This window comes from Ursus americanus, chromosome 13 (assembly GCF_024610735.1).
Source record: "Ursus americanus isolate L20-20 chromosome 13, mUrsAme1.1.p, whole genome shotgun sequence".
NCBI classification, from domain to species: Eukaryota; Metazoa; Chordata; class Mammalia; order Carnivora; family Ursidae; genus Ursus; species Ursus americanus.
In genome coordinates this window covers 30,347,582-30,368,654 of record NC_142139.1, presented here as the reverse complement: position 1 = coordinate 30,368,654, position 21,073 = coordinate 30,347,582, and the positions used below count along the sequence as shown (strand labels likewise).

Sequence of the window (21,073 nt, the reverse complement as noted above, 5' to 3'; positions counted from 1 at the left end):
CCCTGCCCAATTTCATGCAAAATTAGGGACAAGGCAATATGAGGTTTTTGTTTTGTTTTGTTTTTTAACTTACTAGCACTGCTAAAAGCCGAAAGGAAGAATCTCTTTTTCGTGGATGTGCTGGCCCGGGGGACCTCTAAGAAGCCCCTCCGTGCCAGCAGAGGCCTGGTAATCTTAGCTTTGTTCCTCATCCCTGCGATGGGTGTCATCTACCCCTCCCCATTCCACCTTCTCCAAAACACTGACCTTTTCCCCGTAGAGCCGTAAGACCAGCACATGACCTGCCCCAAAGGTTTTATATGAGGATAAAATATGATCCTGTGTGAAAGTGCTTTATAACCCCAAAGGCAAAGCTATTCTTCTTACTACTGGTGTGAGTGTCATATCACCCCCCCAAACCATTCTGTCTCTCTCCACCCCTTAATTTCTTTCTGTGTCTCTCAGTTCCTCTCTCTCCCTACCCCCATCCCCCCCACCCCCGTCTGTCTGTCTGTCTCTCTCTTTCTCTCTCTCTCTTACACATACACGCACATCACGGTTTCACAGAAACCCACGCTATCAAGCCACACTGGAGATGAGAGACTTGTGCTGAAGCCATCCTGGAGGAGGAATTGTTTCCTTCAGAGTAATTGACAAGTGATAGCGGCCCATATTGTCATAGGCATGGGATGAACAGCGCACTTCAGCTCCTGGCACCACAGCCTCCCTTAATGGGAGAAAACATTTATATGTAATAATAGTAATACAGGAACAAGGAAGCTGAGGCTCAGTAAAGACTTTCTGTGATTCTTCCACAAGGGCACAAATCATACTAAGAAGCTTCCAGCTTCGTAAGGCAGAAGGGCCAGGGACTTCCGCAAGATGAAGCCATTTGGAATGAGACTCTTACCTGAGTCCTTGGGTGGCAGGGGGTCCCAAGGCTACCCTTCTATTCAGTCAGCCATCCTCCTGCTCACTGAGCAGAGCACTTGCGAGCTCCACAGCCTTCTCAACTCACAGGTTCTCCTTCTTCCTGCCTATTTTCCTTCTGTTTCCCAAGAGGGACATAACAGAATTAGACTCACAGACCACCTTCCCCTGTAGCAAAGGGTGATGAGACAGACAGTAGGGATGCGAAGATTGTTCTAACTATTTTGGACACAACTAAACAACACATAAAACCACAACGTAGCATATTCAGTGATGTCTTTCTTATATTCCCAAATGCTATATGTCAAGAGACTGGTTAAAGGGGCCAGCAGTGGAGAACTTGAGGCCCTCAAGGAAAAGGAAATACTCAGCATCTCCATTCAGGTCACATGCTGAAAATGCATTCAATTTGAACCTCAACAATCTAGTGCCGCTCTACAGTCTAGGGCACGAATGCATTAGCACTTGGACTTGGGCTTGAATTGCAAACTTGATTTTTGTTGCTCATATTAAAAAAGCTACACCAGGTCCTTGGAAAACGTGGATTTTGCCAGCTAGGGAACAAAAATATTATCATTCTGCCCATTCGTAGCTTGAAGATCCAGAAAGTAATCGACCTCACAGTTGTGACTATACTGGTATTACTGAATTTTAAAGATAATAATAGCTAAGGCTTAGTGTGGGGGCTTACTGGGTATCTCCCATATTATTGCATTTAAGTTTGTTCTCTCAGTAACCCTATGAGCTAGATGTTATTAACCCATTTTGCAGATAAGGAAGCCAAAGCTTAGAAGTTAAATAAGTTTCCCAGGATGCATTCATTCAACAGATAATGATCGACCAACAACTATGAGCTACTGGGGACCCAATAGTGAACAAAACAGAAAAATCCCTTCCCGCATGTAGCTCACTTTCTAATGGAGGGGATCATAGCTAACATGCATTAAGTACCAGACAATATTTATATGTATTAACTCTTAGGTGGTGGGCGGGAGAGGGAGGTGGTAGTCTGAGGTTTGACCCCAGGCATTCTAGCAGAGCCAGGGTTCCTATTTCTGTATTACTGCTCAGTACTGCCTCACCCAGGTAGGCCCCGTCAGCTGAGAAGGGGTGAAACTTGGGGTTCCCAGCCAGACCTGTCCTTCAGCATGGTCTCAGCCACCACTGTTTTACAGAGGAACAAACAGACCATTTGTCTTTATTTCCCCATCCTGCCCCATCTATTTCATGACCTCGAACAGAATCATGGACCTGAACTTTCTAGAATAAAGTCAGGTTCATTTTTATGACTTTTTTTTTTTTTAACATAGCTTCAGGTGGTGCCAGGGGCCCCCCGTCTTCTCTTCTTTAGGCCCCGAAGCTGTGATACTTGGACCTGCTGCTGTGTGTTGGAGCTACAGTCAGGTGTCTGCCACACCTGTGTTCAGAACCACGGTTTCCTGGTCTGTTCAATAAGTGACATGATTTTCTAGCAGTTTCTACCTCATAGGATGGCTTGAGCCAGTATCTTCTTTGAAGTCAAATTCCAGTGTGTCCCAGTGAGGCCCTTGTTTTCAGCAATTCTGGGGTTTCTACCAAGTGACTGCAGACAGTGTTTCGTGTTGTGATTAAAAATATAAGATTTAGGAACGAGGGTTAGACTGGATTTTTACTCAAGGACTTTTTCTGTTTGCTTTTGAAATGGAATCCTCTACTTATGAGAGAATAGCAATAAAGTGGCACTGCTTGGGATCCCCCACATCACCTGCAGATTGGTTTTATTATACATAGGGCTCCTCTAGAGCCTCGCAGCTCCACGTGTGAGCGCTGACGAGCGGGGTCAGAGGGAGTTCTGTTCCTCTCTTCCCTTGCTTCGGTGACACCTGCACCTTTGTCAGGAATAGGAGAGAGCCCAAGTAGAGGACCGCGCTGCCTCCTCTCTGCTCCCCGTGTCATCCTGCCTTCTGCCTTCCACTCTGTAAAGTTACTGAACCCTCCCCCCCTCTTCTAACCTGACTTAGTCTTCCTCTGGACATTCAGTAGGCATTTCCTCAGTACCTACCCTGTGCCGAGCTCTTTGACCAGAACCCCATACACTGGCCCTTTCTGGCAAAAATGAAGGGAGCAGATGGGTGAATTAGGTTTGTAGTTAATAAATCCATAGAGTTAACGAGAGTTTTCTTAACTGGACTTCTCAGATAAGTCCAGTTCAGTGGACACAACACTTTCCACATTCTCCAGGGTAAGAGTTCCCATTGGACTGAAGTTCCAGTGGCAAAAATTCCCACAGAACAGGAAAGCAAAAGCCCCACAACCCGCACACTCCTGATGCACAAAGTCCCTACCTGGGAGGTCTGGGTCTGCTTTGACCTGAAGCTTTTTGAGCAAAACATTCTCTCGTAGGGGCCTTAGGGATCTGCCCAAAAGGCTGGGGCTACAGATGGACGGTGCTGGCCTGGGCTGAAGGAGCATCACATGGCTTCATCCATCACAGACGTGCACACTGGGGCCCTCTATTTGATTGTGCACTAAATTGCTAGCAATCTATGCAAACATGATCTTTCCTATAAATAAGCCAAACCCATGGCACAAAAAAGAGAAAAAAAAGTCAGGAATTCCTATGGTCAATGGGGCTGCCTCCTGCTCTGATTAAAATTCACCTCTTTCAGCTTCTGTGAATAGACAATAGAATTAATCATTCAATTTGCCGTTCCTTATTAAGTACTACAATGAACCTGAGCACTAGGCGCAGCCGCAAGGGTACCCAGAGTACTCAGTCAGAGTACCTACCTTCTTGGAGCTCACAAAACAGACACTCAAGCAATCGCCCCAAAGTACGGTGGGAACTCTAATGGGGAAGTAGAGGTTGCTGGAAAAACTTATTCCAGGATATCCAACCCAGTATAGGTGGGTCAAAGAAGGTACCTAATGTAGTTAGGGTGGGGAAGGTATATAAGAAGATTTCCTAGAGGAAGTGAAATCTACAATACAAGCTGGAGGATGGGTAGCTGTTAACCTTGGGGAGGGGTAAGGAAGGGGATGGAGAGAAGTTGTTCCAAGAAAAGAAAACAACATGTACAACACCCTGGAGGTAGAAGGAAGCTTGGCACATCTAAGAAACTGAAAGACTTTCAAGGGAATTGATAGAAAACCTTTGGCAGGGGAGAGGGAGGTGATACTAAACAGAGAAGCAAGAAGATGAGCTGGAATGATGACCAGAAACCAGGTGAGGTAGGTTCAGATTGGATTTCAATCTAAAGGCAATGGAAACCATTGCAGAGTTATAAACAGGAAAGGCAATGTATTCCTTGAAAGATATGGCAGTATCAAGAATAGATTGTTGGAGAGCAAAGCAATGGATAAAAGAACAGATGAAAGAGTAATGGATGGACGAATGGAGGGAAGGCAAAGAGACCAGTTAGAAGACTACTGCAACAATTTAGCAAGAGACAATGGTATCCTGGCTTAGGATTGTAGCAGTGAGGTTGGAGGTGAGTGGGCATATTAGAGGGATATTTTAGATGTAGAATCCATAGGACTTGGTGGTTGGTGATATGAGACATTTTGAAAGGAATGCTCAGGTTTCCAGTTTGGGTAAGTGAGTAGATAACTGAGTAGAGAACTGGGTAAATACTGAGATGGGGATCATGGGTGATGATCGTGTTTGATTACCAGCTCAGTGATGAGACATGTTGAGTTTTAGATGCCTATGAAACATCTAGGAAGAGGACACTGGAGTTGGTGTAACTCCGCAGAGAAGACTGGACTGGGTATGTTGTTAACAGGGTCATCAGCCTGGAGAAGACGGTTGAAGCTGTTGTAATGGATGTGATCAGGTAGGCAAGCATGTAGAGTGGGCAGGAACAAAAGCTTATGAGCAAACAATGAGGAATCCCATCATTTAGGAGAAAGAATGAAGAATACGTATGACACCGGGAAAGAGCAGCTGGAGAGAAAGAAGGAAATCCAGGAAAATGTGATAGCATGGAAAGCAATGGAAGCATGTTTTTAGAGCAGAGCAAGCTGCTCCATCACAAGGTGCTGGGCAGTCTAGTAAATAAGAACTGATAGGAAGTTGTAGGTTATGTTAACCATTAATCTTCATTTCTGTGCTATTCAGTAAATGTGAAATTCCATATTCTTGGAGGATTTTTAGTGCGTTTTAAAATATTGTTGATTTAATTCCTTGATGTCTTCAGTTAAGATGTGAGAAAAAGTTAAGATAGGTATTAACATCTTTCTCAAGTATAACACATTTGGGGCCAAGTCTCACATTTTGCATTGCTTTGGAAAATAATAATGGATGATTCTCTGCTGTAAGAGACGTACTGCCTTTAACTCTCTCTTTTTCTTTTGTTCCCCACCCTCCAATCTTTATTTTGTTTTCTCTCTCTTAGCTTATGAGCTCTTCTTTTGGATAAAACCTTTCCCCACAGAATTTGAAGCCAGGCCACTCTTGAAATTAGACCTAGAACTTCTTTCCCATGTGTGATAAAGCATTTAAAAGTTACTTCACAGCAGTTGCAAATCACCTTGCTCAAAGAGGGAATGATGACTTGGAGATTTACTCACCCTCTTTCCTGTTTCTTTCCCAGCTCCAAGAGACTGTGAAAAGGAAGTTGGAAGGAGCTCGATCACCACTTAATGGAGACCAACAGAATGGTGCTTGTGATGGGAGTTTTTCTCCAACAAGCAAGAGAATACGAAAGGACATTCCTACAGGAATGGACACCATCAACATGCCACTGCCTTCAGCTTCTCCTCTTCACCAACTTGACCTGAAGCCTTCACTGCCCTTGCAGAATAGTGGAACTCACACTCCTGGGCTTCTAGAAGACCTAAGTAAGAATGGTAGGCTTCCAGAGATCAAACTTCCTGTCAACGGTTGCAGTGACCTGGAGGACAGCTTCACCATCCTGCAGAGCAAGGACCTCAAACAAGAGCCTCTAGATGACCCTACTTGCATAGACACATCAGAAACATCTCTTTCAAATCAGAACAAGCTGTTCTCAGACATTAACCTGAATGACCAGGAGTGGCAAGAATTAATCGATGAGTTGGCCAACACGGTTCCTGAAGATGACATACAGGACCTGTTCAACGAAGACTTTGAAGAGAAGAAGGAGCCCGAATTCTCACAGCCGGCCACAGAGACCCCTCTCTCCCAGGAGAGTGCAAGTGTGAAGAGCGACCCCTCTCACTCTCCTTTTGCACACGTCTCCATGGGATCCCCGCAGGCGAGGCCCTCGTCTTCTGGCCCTCCCTTTTCTACCGTGTCCACGGCCACGAGTTTACCTACGGTCGCCAGCACTCCCGCAGCTGCAAACCCCGCCAGCTCACCAGCAAACTGTGCTGTCCAGTCCCCTCAGACTCCGAACCAAGCCCACACTCCAGGCCAAGCCCCACCTCGGCCTGGAAACGGTTATCTCCTTAATCCAGCGGCCGTCACCGTGGCGGGCTCCGCGTCGGGCCCGGTGGCCGTGGCCAGCTCCGACATGTCCCCAGCGGAGCAGCTCAAGCAGATGGCTGCGCAGCAGCAACAAAGGGCCAAGCTCATGCAACAGAAGCAGCAGCAGCAGCACGCCAACCAGACTTCCAGCTGGTCTCCCTTAGGGCCCCCGTCCAGCCCCTACGGAGCAGCTTTCGCTGCGGAAAAACCAAATAGCCCAATGATGTACCCCCAAGCCTTTAACAACCAAAACCCCATAGTGCCTCCCATGGCCAACAACCTGCAGAAGACGACAATGAATAACTACCTCCCTCAGAACCACATGAATATGATCAATCAGCAGCCAAATAACTTGGGTACCAACTCCTTAAACAAACAGCACAACATCCTCACGTACGGCAACACTAAGCCTCTGACCCATTTTAACGCAGACTTGAGTCAGAGGATGACCCCCCCGATGGCCAACCCCAACAAAAACGCCCTGCTGCCCTACATCCAGCAGCAGCAGCAGCAGCCGCCCCCGCCGCCGCCCCCCGCCCCAGCAGCCGCCGCCGCCGCCGCCGCCGCAGCTCCCGGCGCCCAGGGCGCACCTGAGCGAGGAGCAGAAGCGCATGCTTCTCATGAAGCAGAAGGGAGTGATGACGCAGCCGCTGGCGTACGCCGCGCTTCCGTCCCACGGTCAGGTGAGTGTGCAAGCCAGCGCCCTTCGAGCACCGCCGCTGGCGCCTTTCAGACCCGCGACGGGGGCTGCGCTCCGCGCTCCGGCTTTCGGGACCTGCGTGCGGAATCCTGCCTGTACAGCCTCGTGGCGCTGCCAGGCTTGGCTTTGGGTTGGGTTTGGTTTGGTTTCTCTTTCTTCTAAGAGATGGAAAAGGGTGGGACAATAGGCTTTCCGGTGTTTGAAGGCCTAGGAATTAAACTTCTTTTATTCCTGCCAGCAGATAAGGAACCAGAAAATAGGACAAGTTCTCACTCCGAGAGAGGCAGGCCGTAGAGGTCACGGGGCAAACGTGATGCTCTTTCTGGGGCTTCTCTCCCAGGTCGTAGAGTCTGAGACTCGGGGTGGTAGCGAGACCAGAGGGCGTGGCGATGTCTGCAGCAGTTTCTTAAGGCCCTGAACGATCTCTGCCTATCTTACTAAGCTGTGAATAAGGGAAACGTGGGTTCTTGATGGCTCAATGTGGGAGAGTTTTCTGTAGTTTCAGAAGGAAGTAGAGGATAGTTTTCTGTAGGACCACTCAGTGTTTAAGCATCGGTTGCTAAACTAGCAGTTAGAAGCTATTTCAACATCATGACTTGGGAGTGCCCTAAAACCTTCCCCGTGCATGCAGCTCCTTCGGGAAAAGTTGATGGTGAATCGGTCTTAGCGCTGGATCAAAATAACTTCTCCTCTTTCCCACTGCATGTCTTCATGACATCCTGGTTTAGGGGTGTAGGGCTCTCAGTGACCTAGGGTAAAAATGAGTGGCAACCAGTTGGAGAGTGAATCCTCATTGACAAGCATTCACTCCCGTCATCCTGACCAGCACGCAGCCAGAGCTCCTTCAACACCTTATCTGGGGTGTTAGGGGAAGGACTGGGGAAATGTGCGGTTCTACTGCCTTTTCTCCAACGTGGGTGAACTCACTGGAGCCAGCCTTTCACTCCCAATTGCTCTGCCGTGCCTCAGTCCTCTCAGGATTCTGACATTTGCATCACAGTTGGGGATTTTGCAGACAATTATTTGCTTTCAGGGCTCTCACGTGCAAACAGGTTCTAGCTAGTACTTGGACGTGTGTCCCCAAGCGGCTGCATTAGAAGCGCTGGGAAGTAGTACAGGCAGATCTTGCATCACTAGGGGCTGTTTGCGTCTCCCCGCATGGCCGCCCCACCCCACACCCACCCTCCCGAAGCTCAGCTCCATGGAGGCCGTGGAGCAGGAGGTGGTGCTGGCCTGCAGAGACAGGCCTGAGCTCTATGGCTTGATTCTTGTCCTTCACAGCCTTCCCAGCCCAAAACCTCACAGTGGTTTCTTGTCTGCACACGCCGGCCAGCTCCAAAGAAATTCTGTCTGGAGAAATAAAAATATAGCTTGGTTTACACCAGCTGTAATCAGTAGCTGGTAGGAAAACGTCATTGAAATGTGAGCTTTTATGTTTTATCTTGGTTTCATTAAAAAAAAAAAAGCGCCATTGGAAAATGCAACATTTTATACACTTAAATATTAAGTTCCGAAGGCGGCAGAAATGCAGGCAACACACAAGGATGTTTGTTGTAGCCCAGACACGGCAGAGGTTTATGAGATCACAAGCTGTCAGAATGGTCTGTTGTTAATACAAATTGTGCTTCTACGTTTGCTGTTTTTATGTGAGCAACAGTAACGTATTTCCTCGGAGCCAGACTGAGCAACAGTAACGTATTTCCTCGGAGCCAGACCAAAGATGATTAATTCCAACTCACAGGCTCTGCAGACATGTGGGTGCAATGTGAACCCATCCTCACTCCCCACCCTCACTAAATGTCTTTTGAAATTTGCTAACTTGGGATGAAGTTCTTGTCTTTGCTGGTACATGAATTTTAAAGGTACTCATTTCAGGTCCTTATGCTTGCCTAACTATGAGTAACCGAAGCCTTGAGCTGTAGAGGTCATGTTTTGAAAGGACTCAGTCAAGTGTAGAAACAAAAGTGATGGTTTTCTGGATTAAATCTGTGGGCTCCTCCTCTTTTCCTTCCATCTCAGGAGGTACTTTCAGAGTGGACAGAATCTGCCTTTTTGAGGCCTCATTAGAATAATCACTTCTTAACCTCAAAAAGAACCATCACGCAAAAGCACACTTTTTAATGAAATATTAACTCACCACTGTTTGAAACAAGCTTCAAAATACATATATAAACATGTGAATATCTTTCTGCAAACATACCATTTATTTCATGCTTTCACCTGATTGTGGAGCAGTATTTACATAGCTCTCAGAATAGTTAATTACACTATATGCGAGTACATTGCACAAATATGAGCTCAAATTACAGGCAAGATATAAAATATAATTATACATAGGTGTAGTTCAAATTTGTTTTCTGCTGTTGCTAGTGAAAATTCACTTTACTCTTTGTTGGCCACAAGGACCATGATCAACACTTAGTTTTAATGAACGACTTGAATACCAAAGCCAATAATACTGAAACATTTATTTCAAGGTAATTATCTTATACAGATGTTTACTTGATTGGGGTATTTGCAGACAATGCCATTTCTCTCAGAAGATGCCATTTCTCACTTACCTGGATATTTTTTTAAAGAGGGAATCAAAAACTAGAAGCAAAAAAAGCTTATTTCAAAATTTCAAATATGTTTTGTCGAGTAATGCCACTACTCAGAATTTACATGTTATTCCTTATAATTAGAAAATTAAAGATTTATGTACAAAAATTATGCTCATGGTTGGGGCGCCTGGGTAGCGCAGTCGTTAAAGCGTCTGCCTTCGGCTCAGGGCGTGATCCCGGCGTACCGGGATCGAGTCCCACATCGGGCTCCTCTGCTATGAGCCTGCTTCTTCCTCTCCCACTCCCCCTGCTGTGTTCCCTCTCTCGCTGGCTGTCTCTCTGTCACATAAATAAATAAAATCTTTAAAAAAAAAAAAAATTATGCTCATGGTAATGAAACAAGCTTATGATAATGAAAAATGGGGACCAAAATAAATATTTTGGAAAAATAAATAATGTACATGAAAATGATGATATTAATGAGTGATTAATCACCTGGAAATGCTCATAAGATGAGCAAAATAATCAGATCATACAATAGCTTGTATGTTACAATCCAGGTTGTGTTTTTTGATATGTGTAGAAAAATACTGAGTAACTAAAATATTAAAAGTGGTATTTTGGGTTGGTAAAATTGTGATTATTGTTTTCCTCTTATACTTTATTAAATTTTCTTAATTTTCTATCACATACGTACATTAATTCTACCATCAGGAAAAATACTTTTTAAGCAAAGAAAATCCCCTGTTTTAAAAAAAGTTTATGCTTCACTAATTCTTTTTAAAAAATCCTTATTTATCCACTTGTCAGTTGGATTGAAGTGATACCGTTATTGTCTATTCATTACATATATTATTTGTAAATTCCTCCCTGCTTCTAGAGATAGTTCTAAAACCCACTCCCCACACTCCCTCTCTTTTCCTTTCTGTCTCCACATCCTCTTTTTACTTCTTCTCTCAAGTCCCATCAAACTTCAGCTAAAACAGTGACAGTGAAACTATCGATAAAATTTCCACCATTACAAGCTTTAGAATCTTCTCAGGGTTATGTTCTTGTGTTATTTCTTTGATCTTTTTTCTTTTCTTTTCTTTTTCTTTCTTTTTTTTTTTTTTTTACTCTCCAGAACTTCATCATATACTGGGCCTTCTGGATTGCTCTTTAATTTTTAAAATTTGTGTTTCTGGTTATGTCTTTCTTCCTTTGGTTATGTCTATCTATTATCTTTTCCTAATCTCATTTCTTAAAGACAGTATCTCTCTGTCTCTCTCTCTCTGTTTTTCTCTTTGTCTCTGTCTCTGTGTGTGTCTCTCTATTTTTTCTATTTTTTCATAGTACTTAACACTGTGTCTTCAACATAACGATGTTTAATAAATCATTAAATACGGCAATTATCAAAGTTCAAGCCAAAAATATGTTTACTTGATTATCAGCTCCAGTGGAGAGAGCATTAGCAAAAATAACACAGAGCTGTTTTTGAGATCAAATAGAAGAACCGGAAAGACAGGTCTAAAAAGAATCCTTTGATCGGGGGTGGTTATCTTGAACCAATAGAACAACAATGAGATTGCTGGGACAGCTAACTCAGTCTCTGTGTCTGATAAACAAAAAACAATGGAGCAACTATGAAAGAAGTAAACCGAAAGCAAATGACTGCCTGCTGGTCAAAGAAGGTTACAGGGATACCCAAAGCCCAAAAATAATTCCTACGTGGAATAGTAGAAAGCAAATAATTCCCAAAATTAATTTTTAGTAGTTACTATCATAGGACTAGATAAATCATAGACTACTGTGCTACTTTATTCTTCCCTTGTGTGCTTGCTATGTGTGGCTGTGTCTATCACAATGAGAACAGGTATGCTCATATTTTATAGAATGTTTTCCCCTTTCAATTTTATTTTACCAAAATATGTTGGGTACCATGTGAGGTATATTATTATGAGCTTTCTAGCCATAAAATCTCCACAAAAAGAACAGAGCTCTAGTATTTACAGCCATCTTGGAAATCTCTTTGAAGATACATTTTCCTTAACTTTAAAAACCTGGAGCCCCTTTGTTTAGTTTCCTTAAAATATACTGTTTATTTTATTCAAATAATGCATGACATAGTTTTGGAAGTTAAATAGTACTGCAAGGCTTCTGAGGAGAAACAGCAATCCACTGCTTCATCCCCTCCATTCGTAAGTTGTTTTCTCCTGTTTATCTCCATCAGTTACTGGTTCTCAATTTTTCAAAGATTTGATTCTATAGAAGATGAGGATTTAATCTGCTTATACTACCTCCTCACGGATATAACCCCTACACACAGAGTCTCTTTTTCTCTACCCTAAACTCCCAATATAACTAGATATATCACAGATTATGATTTTAAAGTATTCTATATTTACATGAGTGATCTTTGCATAGCATGTCACAATTTCATTATTTAGTATACTATGATTATATTTCCTTTCTTATACAACTTTTTGTTTTCCCTGGAATTAATAATAGCCTCTTTTTTTTTTATTGTTGCTATCCTTACACCTGCCTTCAATCCATCCTCAAACTTGTCTGAGTCTGTAACTCTTGAGATATGATCAAACATCAAATAATCTGTTTTTCTTACATTCCCTTTCCTATTTTTTCTCTCCCTTTTCTCTCACTTCTCTTTTTCTCTTCCTCAATCTATCTTTCTTTCTTTCTTTCTTTCTTTCTTTCTTTCTTTCTCTTTCCTTACTTCCTCCCTCCCTCCTTCCTTCCTTCTTTCCTCCCTCCCTCCTTCCTTCCTTCTTCCCTTCCTTCCTTCCTTCCTTCCTTCCTTCCTTCCTTCCTTCCTTTCAGTGTCTCTCCTGAAGGTTTATACCCTCTTGCTCCAGTCTTCTGTCTACAGTTTTCTTGGTCTACTACTTAACTGAAATACTGCAACTGCCCCTCACCATTATTCTTGGAATGTTTCACCCCTCTCCATGTCACATTACCTGTTTTCTTGATCCCTCCACCTCTTTCTTGGCTTAGTCCCTCAAACTGCTAGAGCACATCCTCAGAGCTCTTAAAAAGGGGTGCTCAAGAGATTGTTTTAATGAAACCTATTTTTGAAAATAACTTTATCCTCACATTTTATTGACAGTTTGCCAGATGTAGAATTAGAGTTAAGAAACATTCAGTCAGAATTTCAAAGACATTTCTTCAAGAGCCTGTGGCTTTCATACTGTTGAAAAATCTAGTGAAATTTGGATCCCCCTTCCATGTGTGTGACTGTATTTTTTTTTCCACTCTGAGAGCTTTTCAAATCTTCTCTGTATTCCTGAAATTTCATAACAATATGCCTTAATGTAGCCATTTTTCATTCACTGTGTCTGGTACTATGAACTTTTTCTTTAAAGATCTGGAAAAATATCCTTAGGATATGTTCTTGTATTATTTCTTTGATTATTTCTCCCTTCCTTTTTCTCTATTTTTAACTTTCTGTAACTTTTATTCATCATGTATTGGACCTCCTTGATTATTCTCTAATTTTCATATCTTTTCAATGTTCCATGTCTTTGTTCTTTTATTCTATGTTCTGTAAGATTCCCTTAACTTTATTCTCCAACTCTAAAATTAAATATTTCATTTTATTTATCACATTTCAAATGTCCATAAGTTCTTTCTTGTTCTCTGATTACCCTTTTTGATCTAAGGATATTATCATTTAAATTAAATTCATTAAATTAAGTTTTCTCATGCTTTCTGCTTTGTCTCTGATTCTCCCAAGCACCCTTTACCCCTATGCTTGTTTGATTTTTCTTTCTTTCATTTTAGGAGCTTTTTTCAAATGTCTAATTATTTTACGAATGAGATATAATATAGCTAATTAGTTGCTCCGTAGGCTTACACAGGGCTTGTCATATGTGGGGCTTTGCTATAGAGGGATTGGGCTAGAACCCAGCCATTTTACTGGGTCAGTGTCTGTAGCTTTTCCCCCTGTGGCCAGTCAAAAAAGACTCCTTCAATCTCACTGCTGAAAGTTATAAGTCTGGAGGCTGGTTTTTTGGAGCTGAGCAGAGGAAGGGAGTTGGTAGATGGTAGTGACAGTGAGGAGTGTCTCACTAAATGCTATGTAGACTTTCATTTAATCTCCCTGTTTTTGTATGGCTCCTCAATTCACCCTCAGCTACGACTGGGATCCAGGATTCCAAAGCCTTATGGCTTAATCTCTCTGTCAAGTAGTACACCTTCCTTCTTCCAGTCTGGGGGAGTAGATCTGGTCCACCTCTTAATTATATAGGACTTGAACCAATTCTCCTTTTGTGCACACCCCACCTCCCACCCTGGTATTTAGAGGTCTTTCTAATTTCTGTGAATTTATAGCATTCTTTGGCTTGAATTATCTTGCTTTATTTTTGGCTTCCCCTACTGCAGGCTTAGATTTAGCTTTCTCTAAGCCGCTAATTGTTTACCACTCAGACATCTGATTTTCATCTTCCAAAATTTTGTTGATACCCCTCAATTGCTATTGCTATCTCCCATCCTCTTTGTTCTTGAATGCTTAATCGTTTTTATCCCTTTATTTTCATCGTAATGGGGCATTGGAGGAAGGCAAGATAAATGTGGGTGTTCAGCCTACCAGAGCTGACTTTCAACATTTTCCTATCTGAATATCGAATATTGTCTAATATTAAAGTTTATGTTTTACAGCAAATTTCACGTGATTGCTTCTAACATTGTGGGCTTTAATAGAGCTGGTTTCATAAAACCTAAAGTGCTCCCTTACTATAAAATGTACATATGTCAAATACATGTGTTCCGAGGACAGCAGTGTCAACATGGTCATTGTGCTTCTTTAAAATAAGATCTTATGAGTATAATCATTGAATAGTTTTTAGAATCTTGAAAATATTGACTTATTTCAGGGACTATAAAAACAATTTAGGTTCCATGACCCTGACAAAGCCAATAGTATCTGGCAACTCAGATGCAAGGTAAAATATTGACAGAACTCTCATCACTGACTGAATCCAGGGCTTCCCAGCTGAGGGGAAACCAGTGGGCAGAAGTGCTACAAAAATCCAGGTAATAAATGAAATGTTCATATTGATGGGTATAATAAGTCATTTCCATACACACACTGGCATATTTTGAAAATCCTGATTGATATTCTGTCAGAGTCTTAGAAATATGAGGCTAAGAGTAAACAACAGAAAAGAAAACGTTTTAGGAATTTATTTTATAATAGTTTTATGCAAGAAAGAGGTTTTAATTAGCACCCTGTGAGAATACTGTTTGAAGGTTTCATGGAACAAGAATATTCTTGTTTAATTAGAGAGCTTACACCCCAACAATCAGTGGTTCTAAAGCTTTTGTGGGCCTAAGAATCACCTGGGGAAATTGTTCAGGATGCAGATAACCGGATTCTGTTGCCAAATACTCAAAGTCAGTAGGTCTGGGATGGGGTCTGGGAGTGTGCGTTTTAATAAACCCACCACCACTACCATTTTCTAATGGAGAAACTGTACGTAAGATAACTCTGAATCTGCTATGAAAGCAACCTGTGTTTATTTCGTGCTCAATATTTGTATATGCTGAAATATGGCAGTTACTGTCCGTGCAACTATAGATTTTGTAGGGTCTAAAACTTGAATCGTTTCAAGCAAGAGGGAAACATTAGGTTACTCTGCACTTAATGGATTTTTCTTAGGATAGAGCAAAAATTTTTAAGAGATCAAATCTTGTGGGTTCTAGCTGTATTTGTTAGAGAATTACTCCTGTTGATTTTCTTAAGAGCACAATGCAGTCCATCCTCCTTTCCACCCCCACATCCAATTCCACCAGGGTGAAGGGTAGAGTTTCCCTTCTCTCTCCAAGAGACAGTTGGCTGTCCCTGCCTCTGCTTCAGGACCAATGCAAGGCATGGCCTTGTGTCCTCAGGACCTATAGGAAGAGAGATTCTGCCATGGAATGGAAGCTCACACATGAAAGGAAGCACACTTAAGCTTACTTAGGGCCTCTTTGGGGACATCCTCCTTAGGGCAAGACAGCTCGCGGACATATTAGTAGAGCCACAGCTCTGCTGTTCCGTATTCTGACACTGTTATATCAAGGATAGGATTCAGGCACCTTTCCCAGGTGTTCCTGAGCTTTGGGGAAGCATTGGAGGCCTAATTTCATTTTATTTCCTGAGTTTGACATTCCCTTCCTTTCAAGGTCATTCACTGCACATGAGGCCCCTGCCCAATGCCTCCCAATGGATATCCAGTGCATTCACACATAAGAGAGTAGGTCCAGCTTTGTTTTTACCCTGGCAGGAGTCTATTAGCCTAAGGGTCTGTCACAAGTGTAGAAAATTGTGAAACCTGACCAAGCACGCTCTCCCTGTGTATATTCACTTCTAAAATTCTAAATGTTGTGGACTAAAAAGAGATACTAGACTAATACCATCTACAGTGTCCCACAATGTGCATTCTGGCCAAGGAGATAAGGAGACACACAGGTTAAGTCAATAACAGGCAGCAAGTGGTTAAGTGCCACTAAATTCTGCATTAGGGATTATGGGCAGAGAGAAGGCAGGGGTCAGTACAGCCTGGAGCAGAAAAGAGCAGCTTCCATGGGGAAATAAGCTTTGAGTAGACCAAGAATGACCAGGAGTTAGGTCGGATGGTGAGTGGATGGCAAGGCATTCTGCTTCAAGCCAAGGGTTGTTCCTTAAGTGGGCACAATGCCGACAATAACCAGGCTGGAGAGAAAGATTCGTGTTGGGGAAGAGTTTGCTGAAATGCACGGGAGAAACAGTTAGGGGACTTTCTACCATTTCAATTTTGAGATAGTAAGAATCTCTATCTGGATGTGTCCTTTACAATTTAAGGGAAAACAGGCACAGCAGCAGTTAAAGGAAAGAAATAACAGAACTTGGTGATTGACTATGTGACAAGATGAAAGGGAAATGAATCAAATATTTTATTTATTTATTTATTTATTTATTTATTTATTTATAAGATTTTATTTATTTATTTGAGAGCGAGAGAGAGAGATGGAACACAGACACACAGGAGCAGGGAGTAGGGGGGCAGGCAGAGGGAGAGGGAGAAGCAGACTCCCCGCTGAGCAGGGAGCCGGACTTGGGGCTCAATCCCAGGACCCTGAGATCATGATGTGAGCTGAAGGCAGATACTTAACCGACTAAGCCACCCAGGTGCCCCGTGAATCAAATATTTATGATCCTAAGATTAAATATTGGGGTGGTGTAATAGTTTCTGAAAGATGATGAGCAGGTCATATATAAACCTAAATATCAAATCCTATTTGTATTTAGAAGCAATTCCAACACTTATTATTTACCTTATTCTTCTGATTTGTATTTCCCATTCGCCGAGGTACTTGTTCCACGCTCAGCAAAAGGTGTGAAGCAAGCTCATAGCAATTTTTTAAAAGTTTGTGTTAAATTGAGCCTCAAATACTTACTCCTGTGTTTTTAGAGCTGGGCTTTTTGTTTTTGCAAGCTTTTATTTTTTGGTAAATTCGTATTATTATGAAAATGTTTCTTTTCTTTATTTAGAGTAGTAACAGATCAGTGTAACAGACATATTTGGTGTAATATTTCTACATTAAGGATTTACTTGGTCCTATCTTATCTCTTAAGGAGAGCCCCCTCAAAAGAGAGTCGCTATGCAAGTATATGCAAGGAGCAGGGTTCCAAGTTTTAAAACCTATTATGTCACCCCTCATTAACTATTTATAGCAACTCTCAGCTTTTCTAGAGGTTATAAAACTCTTTGGGAAAAAAATGCTATTTTCCTATACAGGGATATTGTATTATATCTTGGTTTCTGAGCAAGTTTCTATGGAATTAATCTTTATGATACAAAATGGCTTGCATCTGGCCCAGTGCATAAAGAATCAAAATACCTTTCACGTTACTTAGATTCCCAGTACACTGTCATGATTAGTTAATATGATTCATGAGATTATGCAGGTTACCTATACATTTTTATTTACTAAACAGTAAATATTGACCCCAAATAGTATCTAAACTGGTAACTCCCATTTATTAATATTGTGATTTCCTAGAAGAGGTTTAGAAACATCCTTGCATCTCTAATTGCTTTTGTATCTGAGATGTTTGAAAGTTTATTTGGGCTTCTTTTCTGCCCTGGGCTCTAGCCAGTTCATACAAAGGACATTAATGGGCTTATTAAGCCAAGAACTACTTTCAGTGCCAAACTGAAGCTCAGCAGTGGTGCAAGGAAAATGATGTAGAAAGTGGTCCATCTCAGGCCATCACTAGTTTTACTGGTGTCTTGGTGAGAATTAGGAAAAAGGCACCCCCTCTGAGCAGATGGACTGCAGCCACAGCCCCACAGGCACCCCACGTGTCATGGCCGCCTCCATGCACCCTCCTCTGCACATCGCCCTGTTATCCGCTCACTGCACACCCATAGGGAGGGGCTCTGGGTGCACCTGCTCATTCCCTAAGAGCTGCTAGATGCAGAGCGGAGGGTCAACTTCTCGGGCCAGTGCAGTTAGAATGTGAGTTACCTGTACCGCACAGTGCTATGCTGTGCTCGAGCCGTGGCCAGTCAGGGCCTGGAGTTACGCTGTCAAGCTGAAGGCTGACTGAAGGTTCTGGAAGGCAGTTCATGCCTGCAGTAGAACAGCCTTCATGACAGAGAGGGCTGGTTTCAAGATCATCTGTTAGTAAGACTTTCGTGAATGTAGCAGAAGAGCCCAGAGAAAAGACCTGGAAAATCATTCAGCCTTTGCACCCCTCTCAGGGTGGTAACAGGCGGAGGTGTTCCAAATCTAGAGTAGCACGGACCAACAGAAACCTAATGCAAACCACAAATCCAAGCCATGGAATTTTAAAATTTCCATTGGCCACGTTACCCAAGGCAAAAAGAAACAGGTGAAATTAATTTTAAAATATTTTTGTTTAACCCAATATATTAACATGTTATGTCAACATGAAATCAATATAAAAATTATTAAAGAGATAGTTTACAGTCTTTTTTTTTTTTTCCAACCAAGCCTTTGGAGTCTGATGTGTCTTTTAGAGTGACAGCACAGCTCCACTTGGAGCAGTCACGCTTCAAGGGCTCGATAGCCACACGTGGCTGGTGGCACTGTGGTGGACAGGCCAGCCCCAGAGCAACAATAAAATCTGCTGTGTTCGGAAGGGCAGTCAGGACCAGAGGCGAAGCCAAATGGAAATTGTTTTGCTGTTTCGAAGCCTCTGCCTCTTTACATCATCTTTGAAAAGTTCCGTAATCCTAAACTGCACAGAGTAGATTAGTGCTTCCCATTGTTCTCCACTGGCCAGGGAGGCCTCTTCTCAGTGGCGCTGGACCCTGTCCTCTGGACAACCTGCACACAGCAGGTGTTGTGCCCTCGTCATTAGAATTCACCGGGTCTGTGTAGCCTACTGGCTTCAGATACTTTCACCGCTGTCGGTGTGTAATGTGGCCGCTGAGCAGGAGGAGGAACGCAGCCCTCCATATCCTATCATCAGCATAGAACGTTTGTGAACAGCGCATAAACATCCTGGGGCGGGGTCAGGAGCCCCTGACCCCCCATTAACATGTCAATGAGAGTGGCTGGTGCTCTGGGCTTGTTTTCTAGGGTTTTGATGAGCTTCGTTAATTATGTAGAGAGAAAAAAAAGGTGTGCAGCTGGAGAAGAACCCACTTAGCTCCACGTGAACACGAATAATTGGACAGTTGGCAGAGTGTTAAATTGATGGTCTAGTGAGAGCAACTCGTGAATAAACACGATTCCCCAAAACAGCACAAAGCAGGCCCAGTTCTTCGCTTTGCAGGACTCTCCCCCAGCACGCCCGCCTTCTCTGGACTTGGGAGCCGTCTGGGTACGAGCTAGTGTGCGACCAGGTAGGGAACTGCCTCGGTAGGGGGGGGCAAGAGGTGACTCCGAAGCTCAAATATCCGGATCCTGACTTGACCACTTCCTTACCTGCAGAACCCTGGGCGAGTTACCACCCTCTGTCAGCTTGAGGTGTCTCATCTAGAAAATGGGGATGATAATAATAGGATGAGTGTGACAATTCTGTGTCTTAGTTTATGTAAAGCATTTAGAATAGTCTCAGACCCATCCAGAGTAGGTCCTATTGGTGTGTGTGTTTTTAATTTAAAACACTAGTTGTATCATGTGCTCTTCATACCTTTTTAATCTCTAGACTATAACTCTGCTTCAGTTTTCCTCTACATCAACTTTATTCATTCATCCATTCATAACATTCAACAGACTTTTTTCTCTGGATTTATTTATTTATCTTAGAGCACGCGTGAGAGTACAAGCGGGGGAGGGGGCAGAGGGAGAGAATATCAGACTCCCCACTGAGTGCAGACCCACCAAGGGCTGGATCTCATGACCCTGAGATCATGACCTGAGCCAAAACCAAGAGTCTGGACGCTCAACCGACTGAGCCACCCAGACGCCCCTCCCCAGACATTTATTATGTGTCTAAAACGTCCCGGACAAACAAGGATAGAAAGATTCTGGGAGAAGCACAGTATCATATATGTGAAAATTATATAGACAGGAGCTGCAAACAAAGTAGTAAAAGTGTTTTAATGTTCTCTTACCCAAGCCAACTGTTAGCAAGTTTTCAATGCTCATGAAAAGAGTTTTCTTTTATCCTGGCTATGACAAGATTGTTTCTCCTGCATTTACCTCTGTTTAAAATAAAAATTACTTATTTGTCATATTTTAATACACAACATGAAAATGCCACTTTTTTTTTTTTTTTTGGTCGTTTGTGTTAAATGAGATTAAAGAAGAAAAACATCTCAATAAAAAAATCTAGCCACTTCCCCACCCTTTACCTTCCAGGTCTCCTAGACTCTTCAAGGCCTGTCAGTGTCCAATGTGTTTTTGGAACCTCGTTATGTGAGAAAAAATCATTTGGCTTTGTCAGAATCAGAAACTAAAAGAAGGCAGGATTTAATTTATCTGAACACTTATAACATCTAAACTTTTCATGTATTAAGAGCAGGTAAACAAGTATTTGCAAAATAATGAAAACTATTATTACTTTAAACTTTTTTTCTTTCTTGGGGGTATTTAGATTAAAACGGGCATTTTGGTAAACTTTTAAAACTTAACTCCAATATTTGTTCTTCCAATCCACTAGCATGGAATGTTTTTCCATTTCTTTGTGCCATTTAATTTCTTTCGTCAGTGTTTTATAATTTTCAGAGTACAGATCTTTTACCTCTTTGGTTAAGTGTATTCCTAGATATCTTACGGGTTTTGGTGCAGTTGTAAGTGGGACCGATTCCTTGATTTCTCTTTCTGCTGCTTCATCATTGGTGTGTAGAAATGCAACAGGTTTCTGTATGTTGATTTTGTATCCTGCGACTTCACTGATTTCGTATGTCAGTTCTAGCAAATTTTTGGTGGAGTCTCTCAGGTTTTCTTTCTTTCTTTCTTTCTTTTCTTTTTTTTAGTTTTACATTTTTTAAAAAGATTTATTTGAGAGACAGAGGGTGCAAGCAGGGGGAGGGGCAGAGGGAGAAGGAGAGAGAATCC

General features: G+C 42.5%; 1 protein-coding gene across 1 annotated transcript in view; it reads left to right on the top strand.

The window, feature by feature from the left end:
• Positions 1–21,073, top strand: part of MAML3 (mastermind like transcriptional coactivator 3) — a 399,223-nt gene that overhangs the window by 226,363 nt on the left and 151,787 nt on the right. The window contains 2 exon segments of the mRNA XM_045798938.2: positions 5,484–6,866; positions 6,868–7,020. Coding sequence (XP_045654894.1) covers positions 5,484–6,866; positions 6,868–7,020 — 1,536 coding nt within the window.